This window comes from Echinops telfairi, unplaced genomic scaffold (assembly GCF_000313985.2).
Source record: "Echinops telfairi isolate 266 unplaced genomic scaffold, ASM31398v2 ScPeMD7_8;HRSCAF=38, whole genome shotgun sequence".
NCBI lineage: Eukaryota > Metazoa > Chordata > Mammalia > Afrosoricida > Tenrecidae > Echinops > Echinops telfairi.
In genome coordinates, this window is record NW_022103905.1 from 17220225 (window position 1) to 17232995 (window position 12771).

At 38.8% G+C, this 12771-nt stretch overlaps 1 protein-coding gene across 5 annotated transcripts in view; it reads left to right on the forward strand.

Annotated features, from left to right (window-relative positions):
- The window catches only part of RNF111 (ring finger protein 111), a 149393-nt gene that overhangs the window by 85487 nt on the left and 51135 nt on the right, over positions 1–12771 (forward strand). For all 5 annotated transcript variants that reach the window (XM_004709456.3, XM_004709457.3, XM_045286510.1 and 2 more), the window contains one exon: positions 10263–11155. In XM_004709456.3, the coding sequence (XP_004709513.2) occupies positions 10263–11155 (893 nt within the window). The remainder of the gene's footprint in view (positions 1–10262; positions 11156–12771) is intronic.

Genomic DNA, 12771 nt, shown 5'->3' on the forward strand with positions numbered 1-12771 from the left:
GCAATATTTTCAGAACCTCTACAAAGAAAACTTGATTAACAATCTGATCTGGTGGAATGAACTCAAAATGGACTACTTTTGAGTTGACATTTTCATCCATTCAGGAAGTTGACAGACGTCCAGAAGGTTTGCCATTAATCAACATCTCACCTTTGAAACGAGAAAACCATACACTTGAGTTTTTCCTATAGTGCTGTCCTTGTAACCTGTTCAAGTACACAAGTTTCTGTGGAATTTTTCCTGAGCAGAAAACAAAAGTTCACAACTGCACGCTGTTCTCTTAAATTGGCCTCATAAAAAATGAGGTTTGAGTGAAATTGCTTTTACGAAAAAATTCACCGTGACCAGAGAGAATTTTCCCAGGTGATGCCACTTGGTGCACTAACTCAGAGGGAGTTGTTCAATGCTCAGCTAGTGGGAGGGAAATGCATACCCTGAAAGCTCTGCTCCACCCTGTGAAATTCCGGTGTTTTTGGGTACCCCTTTATATTCTCTAAAGTTTATGGGTTCTGTGAGTTGCTCTAACATTTCACAGAAACTCACGGATATTTAAGGAAATATCTCACACGATGGTGGATGTTGGTAAGTCCTAGATCCTAAGGTCAGGCAGAGGTAAGCCAGCTGCTGGGTTGGGAGGATTCGCTTCAGTTCTAGCTCTTGCCAGCATTTCTCAAAGAGGTCACTTATATGCAGTAGGATGGCCTTGCAGGTAATCCTGTTCATAATTACTCACAGGTTTATTCTCAGTATTTTCCCCTACCTCCTAACCCAGTGGTTCTCAACCGTCCTACCCCACCATCTAACCCACTGGTTCTCAACATTCGTAATGCCATGCCCCATTAATACAGTTCCTCATGTTTGTGGTGACCCCCCAACCATAAAATTACTTTCATTGCTACTTCATAAGTTTAATTTTGATACTGTTATGAATTGGGCGACCCCGGTGCAAAGGTAATTCGGCCCCCAAAGGGGTTGTGTGCGACCCACAGGTTGTGAACCAACTGCTGGTCTAACCTACCCCTCACAAGGATAGGTTCTTTGGTGGGAGTTACTTTGAGTGCAATGATATTAGCATATAACCCTTCACCTTTTTATTGATACTCAAACAGAATAATAGAATAATCTATTTTCTACCCTTGGACTATATTTTATTTATGTGCAAAAGACCCGGGGCCTCTGGCAGGATGTTTCCTGCAGGCATCGGCCTCCTACTAATCTTAATCAGGCAGGCTTTTCCCCAGGCCACCAGAAGAAGCAGTTTTTCCCTTTCAGCTGTAGTACATCCTTCTTTACATTCATTACATAGAAGAGTAACCAAGATAACCGTTTAAGAATGTGGCCCAATTGACAGATTCTTTTAAGATTAGGTCTTAATCTTAGCCTATTACTCTTACTTATCAGAAGATACCCTCCAAAATGGAATTACAGCTACAGATGTCTGACTTCCAGAATCATATTACATAAAAGGGATTATGTCTAGAAGGACCATATTAATTGACTATAACGCAGGAACTTGTATTCTTTTGAGGGAATATAAAGAGGCTAATAAGATCATTTGAGCTTATTTAAAAATAAAACAAGGTGTACTATTCCTTGAAAGGGAAGAGAAAGTGGTCTTTTAAATGAAGTGTTGCTAATCCTGAGCTTCGAGAAGCAGATGTCAAGATGGGATTACACGGGCAAGGGTTTTATTAGAAGAAATGCCGCTGAGAGAAAAAGGGGAGGAAGATAGAGGTGACAGCTTCATCAGACTGCAATGCAAGGTTAGCCTTACTTGAAGGAGAAAAGAAAAGAAGATTATCAAGAGTCCTAGAGCAACGTCAGCTGTAGAAGGAATTGGGTTTCCAAAGAGCAGGCTACTATCCTTGGGGGACAGTTAGTGTCCTTGCCATCTTCAGTCACTGTCTGCGAGTAGCTGGTAGGAATTGTGTGCCAATGCAACAATGGATTTTAGACGCAACATCACCAGTCCATGGTAGGTTAAGTCCTGGTAGTTGAGAGAGAAATTATTATGGCTATCACATGATGGTCAAAGCCAAACATTTTCAATGAAGTGATATTTAAGCCAAGATCTAAATAAATAATAAGCAGAAGTTAATTAACATTTAAAATATCTTTGAAAAATGAGCTGATTCCGGGAACCCAAGAGGCAAGCGAATTTTGGGAATGATGAGGGCAACAAATGTATAGATGTGCTCTACACAATTGATCTATGTATTGTGATGAATTGTATGAGCCCCAATAAATTGATTTAAAAAAATATCTTTGAGACAAGCACGCTAGGCACAAGGAATAGAAATAACTAGCTTGACTGCAGCCTAGCTAATAAAGAAGGGAGCCAAAAGGTCATACAGTCATAAGCTATTGTAGAGAGTTTACATTTTTATGTTGGGTAAGGTGGTGTCTTGCTTATCTAGAGCTCCCAAACAAATAAACCCCCAAAACAGAAAAAACACTAACTCAATGCCAGAGTCAATGCCGGCTCATAGCAATCCTAGAGGATAGGGTAGAAGTGCCCTGTGAGTTTCCGATTCTGTAACAGTTTACAGGAGTAGAAAGGCCATGTGTTTCTCCTGAGGAGTGGCCGGCCGGTCATTCCAATGCATAACTACCACATCATTAGGGCTCCTTATCTAGTGCTATTATAGCCCAAACACCAAAAGTGATGGCTTTAAAAAAGAGAAATTTATTTTCTTACAGTTGAGGGGTTGGAAATACAATTTCAGGGTACCAGATTTAAGGGAAGACGGTTTTTGTTGACTCTAGAGAAAATGTCTTTATCTGCTTTGAATATCTATGAGCCCAATGTTCCTTCTAATCCTGGACCTGGGAGGTGCTCAGTACAGAGACACTGGCTATAGTTTACTTATTACTGATCTTTAAAAGTGAAAGGCCTAGTGAGAATTCATTTCAAAAGTAACCATTTATACCACCCAAGGAGAGAATAGCCTGCCAACTTTTATACAACCATGTAATTTCATATACTTGAACCAAAATAAAGATACAACTCAATTGCCACCATTGAGATGCTGACTCATAGCAGCCCTCTATCTAGTACAGCGCAGGGTAGAACCATCCCCGTGGGTGTCCAGGACACTCCCCTGCCTTTCTCCCTCCGAGCAGCTGGTGGTTTCAAACTGCTGCCCTTGCATGTTGCAGCCTCATTCATAACCACTATGTCACCAGAGTTCCTATACTTGTAAAGTACGTATCAGTGGAGGAGAATTAAAAATGTAATACATATCCTGTTGTATTCTCGTGGTATACTGATTTTTTCACCTTATTATATGAAAAAGAAAACAGGTGATAACAAGACATTTGAGACTTCAAAGTATTAGTGAAAAAAATCCTTTTTAATTTCATTTTTCCATGATCTTTTTGGAAATTCCTTGCATTCCTGGCTGATTCTCTGATAATTTTTAAATAGTAAAATGAACAATCTTACATATTTCTTCTTTGAGCACCTTGTTGGTTCGTAGTTGGGTGCTATTGAGTACGTTTTGACTCACTGACCTTCGTATTAGCTTCATAGAGTTTCTAGGCTGTAAACATAAAAAAAAAATCATTTTATTGGGGGCTCATACAATTCTTATCACAATCCATACATCCATATCCATTGTGTCAAGCACATTTGTACATTTGTTGCCATCATCATTTTCAAAACATTTTCTTTCTACTTGAGCCGTTGGTATCAGCTGCTCATTTTTTCCCATTCCCACCCCCTTCCATTCCTCCCTCATGAACCCTTGATAATTTATAAATTATTATTTTTCATGTCTTGCCCTGTCTGACATCTCCCTTCACCCACTTTACTGTTGTCTGTCCCCTAGGGAGGGGGTTATATGTAGATCCTTGTGATCGGTTCCCCCTTTCTACCCTCACCCCTCCCTTACCCTCCTGGTATGGCTACACGTCACATTATTGGTCCTGAGGGGTTCATCTGTCCAGGATTCCCCGTGTTTCCAGCCTTATCTATACCAGTGTACATGCTCTGGTCTAGCCAGATATGTAAGGTAGAATTGGGATCATGATAGTGGTGGGGGACGGGGGAAGAGGAGCATTAAAGAACTAGAGGAAAGTTGTATGTTTCCTCAGTGCTACATTGCACCTTGACTGGCTCGTCTCCTCCCTGTGACCCTTCTGTAAGGGGATGTCCAATTGCGTACAGATGGACTTTGGGACTACTCTGCGCTTCTCCTCATTGACAAAGACAGGATTTTTGTTCTGGGTCTTTGATGGCCTGATACCTGATCCTTTGGACACTTTACGATCACACAGGCTGATGTGCTTCTTCCACGTAGGCCTTATTGCTTCTCAGCTAGATGGCTGCTTGTTTATCTTCAAGCCTTTAAGACCCCAGATGCTATATCTTTTGATAGCAGGCACCATCATCTTTCTTCACCACATTTGCTTATATGCATTCGCTTTGTCTTTAGCGATCGTGTCCGGAAGGTGAGCATCATGGAGTGTCAGGTGTTCTTTCATTGAGGGAGCACTTGAGTAGATGCCCAATGCCCACCTGCTACCTTAATATTAAACCTATAAATATATGTACATCTATTGTCATATATTTACATGCCTGTATTATAGAGCTCTATAAATGCCCTTTGCCCTCCTAGTTCTTTCCTCTATTTCCTTTTACTTTTCTCTTGTTCCACTATCATGTTCAGCCTTCATTTGGGTTTCAGTAATTCCTCTCAGGTACATTGCCCTTGATCAAGCCCTACCAGGCCTCCACCACCCTCCTCCCCATCGATTTTTGGATCACTTGTTGGTCCCTTGTCCCTGGGTTTGTTAACACCCACTTCCTTTCCCCCACCACCTCTTCTCCCATGCCTCCCTGAACTGTCGGTCCATTGTTTTCTCCTCCAGATTGTTTATCCTGCCTATCTTATTTAGATTAGACATGCATAAATAATAATATGCACAAAATACAAGACAGAGCAAAACAATGCAACAAAAGAAAACAACAAAAGAGAAAAACCTGTAGATAGTTGAAGGTCTGTTGACCTTTAGGAATGTTTTCAGGTTGAATCTGATGGGGTGCCATGCCCTGACCCCAAAGTCTATTTTTGGTATTCCCTGGGGAGTTCATTACTCTGTTCCCCTTGCTGTTCTGTTGCATGCCCTTAGTGTTTCTTCTCGGTGTGGTGGGGCCATATCTGGCACAATTGCTGCACGTGCCTCCATTGTTGTCCCCTGTAGCGCTATGGGTCAGTGAGGGACATCGTGTCGTCATATCTGGTGGTGGGGCTGGTCTTATGGTCCTCTCTATGCATTGGCTCCTCTGAGCAGGAATATCCACCTCAGGGATTGGTCGGCCAGAATGTGCTCCACTCTCACTTCCTCCCCCTTCATTTGCTCCTGTGTGCTCTGATCAGACATGTCACTTACCCTGAACTGTAGTTTCATTGCTGTCCTCTGAAGTAAATTCTAGGGGGAGGGAGGGTATCCACATAGTTGGGATTGAGTCTGGCTGTAAAATTTTATGGGAGCAGAGCACCAGGGATTTTCTTCCATGGAGCTACTAAGTGGGTTTGAATCACCAACCTTTTTGTTTACAGCTTAGTGCTTAGGGCTACTGTTGCTTTAGTGGTTCTATTAAAATAGTCATCAAATGTTTATTTAAACTTGAAACAAGTATTTATATTTATTGATTGGTTAGAGGCGCATAGTTTAGAAGTCAGTTCTGACTGGTAACGACCCTATACACAACAGAAGAAAACACTGCATGGCTCTGCGATGTTCTCCCCATTGTTCCTGTGCTTGAGCCTATTGACAGCCACTTTGCCAGTCCATCGCCTTGAAGACTGCCTTTTTTTCCACTGTCCCTCCATTTTACCAAGCATGATGTCCTTCTCCAGGGACTACCATATATGCTTGTGTATAAGCCGAGTTTTTCAGCACATTTTTAATGCCGTTTTTATGGTAAAATTAGGTGCTCTCGGCTGATATTTGGGTCAGCTTATATTTGAGTATATACGGTAATCTCTCCAGACAACATGTCCAAAGTATGTAAGACTGGCCATTCTTGGGTCTAAGGAGCAACCTGGGTGTACTTCTTGTAAAACAGATTTGTTTGTCTTTTTGGCAGTTCATGGTACTTTCAATATTTCTCCATCACAATCCACATGCATTGATACTTCTTTGTTCTTCCTTAGTCAGTATCCAAATTTCACATGCATATGAGGAGGTTGAAAATACCATGGCTTTGGTCAGGCATGTGTTAGTCTGCAAAGTAAGTAACCTCCTCGCTTTCAACACTTTACAGAGGTCTGTGTAGCAGACTTACTCAGTGCAGTGAATCATTTGCTCTCTTGACTGCTGCTTCTATGAGCAGTGATTGTGGATCCAAGGAAGACAAAATTCTTGACAACTTCAATTTTTGCTCCATTTGCGATGATGTTACCTATTGGTCCAGTTGTGAGGATTTTGATGTTTGCATTGAGTTGTAATCCTCCATCTGTATCGAAGGCTGCGATCCTTGATCCTCACCAGTAAGTGCTTCAAGTCCTCTTCAGTTTCTGCAAACAAGGTTGTGTCATCTGCCTTCAGTAGGTTGTTTAATGCTTCCTCCAATCCTGGTGTTTCATTCTTTTTATAATCCATCTTTTCTGTTTGCTCAGCATTTAGTTTGAACAACTGTAGTGATAAGATACAATCCTGATGCACACATTTCTCCATTTTTCAATCCTGAAGTACTCTCTTGTTCTGTTCCCATAACTGCGTCTTGATCTGTGTAAAGGTTCAGCATGGAACGAAATGTTCTCAAATTCTTATTTTCAAGGCTATCCATAGTTTTTGTGATCCACACAGTGGAATGTTTTTACATAGTCAATAAAACACAAGTAAACAACTTTCTAGTATTTTTTTGCTTTTAGCCAAGATCAACAATGATATCCCGATGACTAGAAGCAGAGGTCCTTAAAAAATTGTATGGGTACTATTAGTGCACACCCTCACACCCCCATGCTCACACGGCCTTTTGTAGAATTCAATAGTAAAACATTTTTGTTTTTGTTTTGGAAATTAGCATTTTAAAAGTATCATGTTTTCTGGTTGCAGAATGTATTCAGAGTTTATCCTATATTGATATCAGGAGTTATTTGAATGCTGTCAATTATAGCAAAGTAATTGAATTAAATCACAGAGGGGAGAGTTATGTAACTTCACCATTGAATGCAAGCCAATCAGTGTGGCAAAGAAGATGATTTTTATCTAGTACATATTTGCTCCATTTTCAACTTAGATAAGCCAGTAATTTTATGAAAATGAAAGACTAGATTATGATTTTCTTCTTATCAGGGTGCAGAAAGCCAGAACAGTTTTTGGGGGTGTCAGAGGAGGGACCCTTTTCATTGTTTGTTTTAGTTAAAAAAAAATAATAGTGGTTTTAATTTTTATAAATTTCCCCTATTATTTTTTTCAGTTCAGAATAATGCATGAATATGTACTCCCTTTAAGGAGCCTGGTGATGCTGTGGGTTAATTATTAGAAAAGGCTAAAGGTCGAGGGCTCAAACCCCAAAACAGGCTGTTTGTTCCCATGAAGATTTTCAGTCTCTGAAACCAGTATTAGTTGGAATGGACTAGAAGTCAGTGGGTTTTGTGGGAATAGAGTAGTTAACATGGGGTGTTAATTTTTACATTTAATGACACTGTTTTGGAGGCCAGTTACCGGTCCCCACCACCACTCCCACCCTCCATCACTTCATCCCTCCCTGGCCTCTACTACTTCTCTGCTTCTTTGGACTTGACTGACCAAAATCCAGAATAGACCGAAAAGTTCATTGCTTTGGCTCTACGGCATTAACTAGTGATAAAGGAATTGCACTTGTAAATTATGTTATGAATCAACCCTTTGTTAATTCATTTATGGATAGGATAGGTTTTCAGAATTTATAATTTTGGCAAGTTCACATTTCCTCTCAGCATTTTGATTACCAATTCTGAGAGGGTTACTCAGTAATTAAAGATGAGAGGTCTAAAACAGAGGGTTTTTCTTCAGGAAACAAAGACTTATTGCCTCAGATCTAACCCTGCACAACTTCCGAGAGACACTGAGCTTCTGGAAAAATAATTTGTCTGAAGCTAATGGGGCCAATAGTTATCTGATAGCCGGAAATCTTGGTGATAATTCTTTCTTGTGCCCCCCCCCCTTTTTTTTTCTTTACTGCATTAAGCAGGGGGAAAAACCCCAAACCAAAACCAAACCAAACCTACTGTTGTCAAATCTGACTCATAGAGACCCAGTATTTACAGATTAGAATTGGCTCCATGGGGTTTCGGAGGCAGTAAATATTTATGGAAGCAAACTGCCTCCTTTCTCTCCCTTGGAGCAGTTGGTGGGTTTAAACCACAAACATCTATTGAACTACAATTCACATTCCATACAATTCATTCATTCAAAGTGTACACCTGGATGGTTCTTAGCTTAGTTCACAATCTATACAATGATCACCAATCTATTTCAAAATATTTTCTCCTCACCAAAAAGAATTTCCTAATTTTTAGCCTTTCTTTCTTATTTCATCAGCCATAGCCTTCGGCAAGCATTAATCTAATAGAAAGATAAGTGGTTTGATAGGCATAGCCTCTTTGGTTTTCAAATTCTGTCACACACACACCCCCCATAGTAAAACATAGTGAGAGACTGTCACACTGCTATTTATGAAGAAAGACCTGCTACTAAATATTTATCTTTTTTTTTCTCTTTTTAGGCAAAGCTTTAAAAAAGCGTATTAATGGCAAAATGTATCTATGGTATTAGGAGTTAGGATAATGATTACAACTTTTGACAAGGGAAGATTTCTGGGGTGTTGTTTATGATTCTTTTTTTCCCCTCTAAACTGGATGCTAGTTGCATAGGTAGACTCACTTGCATAGATACTCAATTGGTGACATATAATCAAACTATAGACTTAGAATGTTTTGATTTAATTTTTCAATACAAATTTGTTAAAATATGTTTATTGCTTAGCTATTCATATTTGTACTAAGAATCCTCTCAATTTGTTATGCTAGTAACTACTTTTTAATGTATATTTCTATTTTGAAGCATGTTATTTACTTTTACCATATCATTCTCATTGATGTAGATGCTTTAGTTTCAAGACCCCTTGTCCAGCAGCTATTGATTTCAAGGATTGAATAATTTAGATACACTTGTATTAGCTTTCTCCCTCTTACTCACTGCCATCAAGTTGATTGTGGCATAGTGGTTCTGCATTGGGCTGGTAACCAGTAAGCAGCTCCAAACACCAGCCATTCCGTGAGAGAAAGGCTAAGATTGTCTACTTCTATTAAGAGTTATAGTCTCAGAAAGCCACAGGGGCAGTTCTCCCCTGTACTAAGTAAGGGTCATTATGAATTGAATATTAGCTGTAGGAAAGTTAACTCTGTTATCTGTGTTTCTAATTCAACTGAATGATTTTACTAACTTGGCTCTACTTCTATATCTAAAATTAAAATTTAGTAATTGAAAGTTCCTGTTTACCAGAATAATTCAGATTTTCATTATAGAATAAGTGAACTAATATGAAGGAAGAATGACAGGAAAGAAAAATTATATTCCTATCAGTTCATTTTTTTATAATCAATCTAATGCCATAATCATCTAGATCATAGGTTTCCAAACTTATTTGGCCTACTGCCCTCTTTTCGGGAAAACAGCCAAACAAAAAACAATACCAATACTCAGCACCATCATGGTCATTAAAAACTTTTGTACCATATCCCATTATTGAGGTTAAAGTAGCACCCACTTTGGGAGACACTAATCTAAATATACAGAAAATGTCTTGTAGCTACCATTTAAAAATGTGATACCAGGTGGGGAAAACATAATTGACTGAAACGCTTTTGATTTATCACCCTTAATTCTTATATCTATTATATTACAAAAGGCTTTAAAGAATTTGTTTGGATTTGTTCACATATGTTTCTGAACAGATATGTTTTGAAGAAATTGTTTGAATTTGATTAGATATGTAGGTAGCATGGTGCACAATAAGATCAGATTGTGATTAATAGAAGTCTTCAAGTAGATTTACATCCCCTGATTTTATTTTTAAGAAATTGGATCTATATGGGTAGGGATGTCAGAGATAAGGTTTTATTCAAATGGGAAGGTCATTTTATATGCTGATGAAACAAGGACAGTTGTGCTCTATTACAAGGAATATTTTCAGTAGGATCTGAAAACTTTTTGCAATAAATGAGTATTGAAGCACTAATTTAAAAAAATATCTTTGTGTCTTCCAGGCCTTCTTTAAAATTTCCCATGTCTCAATGGACTCCTGTATATAACAAGCTCTATACCTTAAAAGTGGATATGAAGAGTGAGATTCCTTCTGATACGCCAAAGACACCGGAGAGTCTGAAAGGAATCCTCTTGCATCCAGAGCCCATAGGGGCAACCAAAAGTTTTCCTGAAGAAGTTGAGATGATTAATAGTAAAGTGGGGAATGAATTTGCTCACTTGTGTGATGATTCTCAGAAACAAGAGAAGGAGATGACTGGTAACCAACCAGAACAAGAAAAAAGTGTTGTGGTGAGGAAAAAGCGCAAAAGCCAGCAGGCTGGCCCTTCCTATATGCAGAATTGTGTTAAAGAGAGCCAAGCACTATTAGGATTGAGGCAACACCTGGAAGCACCAAGCGATGAGGATAATGAGTCCTCCTTTAGCGATTGTCTCTCTTCTCCCTCATCTAGTCTGCATTTTGGAGATTCTGATACTGTGACTTCTGATGAAGACAAGGAGGTCTCAGTAAGACATTCCCAGGCGCTTTTGAGTGCTCGAAGTAGAACTCAGCGCGAACGGTCCCCAAAGTGGCCTCGGACCGAGACAGACTCTGTCTCGGGTTTGCTATTGAAAAGACCGTGTTTTCATAGCAGCTCGTTAAGGAGACTTCCATGTAGAAAGAGATTTGTAAAAAATAATTCCTCACAGAGGACTCAGAAACAAAAAGAGAGAATATTAATGCAGAGGAAAAAACGAGAGGTGTTAGCTCGGAGAAAATATGCATTGCTCCCGAGTTCCAGTAGTCCCAGCGAGAGTGACCTCAGTAGTGAATCTTCTTCCAGCTCAGCCACTGAAGAAGATTCGTTCGTTTCTACCAGTGAAAACCACCAAAACAATCCAGCTGTCCCCTCAGGTAAAAACAAGACGATTGCTTTCACTTGTGCTTATTTTCATTTCTGTTTTAGTGATATGTTGTCTTTAGAAGAAATATCAGGCTCCATTAACTTATTTTAAGCCACAAATAATCAAACTGTGGCTCCAATTTTGACATAAAAACTTAAGAGAAAAAAACAATCGTACCTTTTTTCCTGAAAAAGAAGAAAATAATTTATATGTCTATAAAATTGTTTTATGTGATTTGTGAATTATGTTTTATGTACATTGTTGATTTGTGGTCGTTTTTTTCCTATAGAGCTTCTTTGATGAGTACTTTTAAAGCAATATAATAGCTTTCTCTCACATTCAACCACAATAAGAACAATTCTAGTTATATTGTTTATCCTTCTTTTTTTGGTGGGTGGGGTAGATATTTTTTTAATTGTGGAAAAATATATACACAAAATACATGCCAATCCAACATTTTCTACATGCATAATTCAGGTTGTGCAACTATTCTTTTCCAGCTTACTCTTACCACAATTTAACATAAACTCATTACCCCATAAGCAAACACTCTCCTACTCCCTCCCTCCCACCTCTGACAGCGACTCATAATTTATGAATTCTGTATATTTGCTTATTTCATTAAAGCCAGACAAGCAGTTTTCCTGTTAGACTGACTTATTTTGCTAAGGATGTTTTCAAGGTTCATCTGTCTGCGGCATGGATAAGCATTTAATTTTTCTTCATGACTCATATTCTGTGGTGTGTGTATATATATATGTCACTTTATTCATTCAGTTCTTGATATTTCAGTTGATAAATGTGAAAAGTGGAGAATGCCTACAAGAATGTTTCAATATTTGTTTGTATTCCTGCTTTCATTACTTCTAGGTGTGTATGTGTGTGCGTGTGAAGACTCAGGGAGTTTTTAATATTTAAACTTTAAATATTGTCTTAAGGCAACAGTTTCAGAGGTTCATGTAGGACTCCAGAAAGTCTGAAGTACATGAGAATTTGAAATTCTGTTAATATCTTTCTCATCTTGATCAGACTTCTATAGAATCTTTGGTAATGGTAGCTTGGCACCCTGCTGTTATGGTCTCATGACAAAGGAAGCAGTTGTCATGGAAGCAGTTCATCACACATTTCATATCCTTTTTATATTCCTAACTTTTCATCTTCCTCAGTTGCCCCAGCTGAAGAGAAACTAATTCTCATTCCTTGGATGACCATTAGTATTATTTTTCCTATAAATACCATATTCTTGGTATTTGGGATATCACTTTTATCCTAATACTAAGTCACTTGAAGTTTTAGTACTGGCATTTTGTCTCAACAAAGTCAGTAATATTTTTTAAATGTGCATTTATCCTATAAGCTTGAAATGCTACACTTATCACAACATTAAATTTCTACATGTGTGGTCTTCAAAAAGTTTGAAGGAATTTGAATTAAAAGATAACAGACTTTTGGGGAGGAGACAGCCAGTCAGGGTGTGGTGTAGCAACAATGACATACAACTTTCCTCTAGTTCTTAAATGCTTCCCCCTTGTCCCCCATCATGATCCCAATTCTACCTTACAAATCTGGGTAGACCAGAGGGTGTACACTGGTACAGATAGGAACTAGAAACACAGGGAATCCACA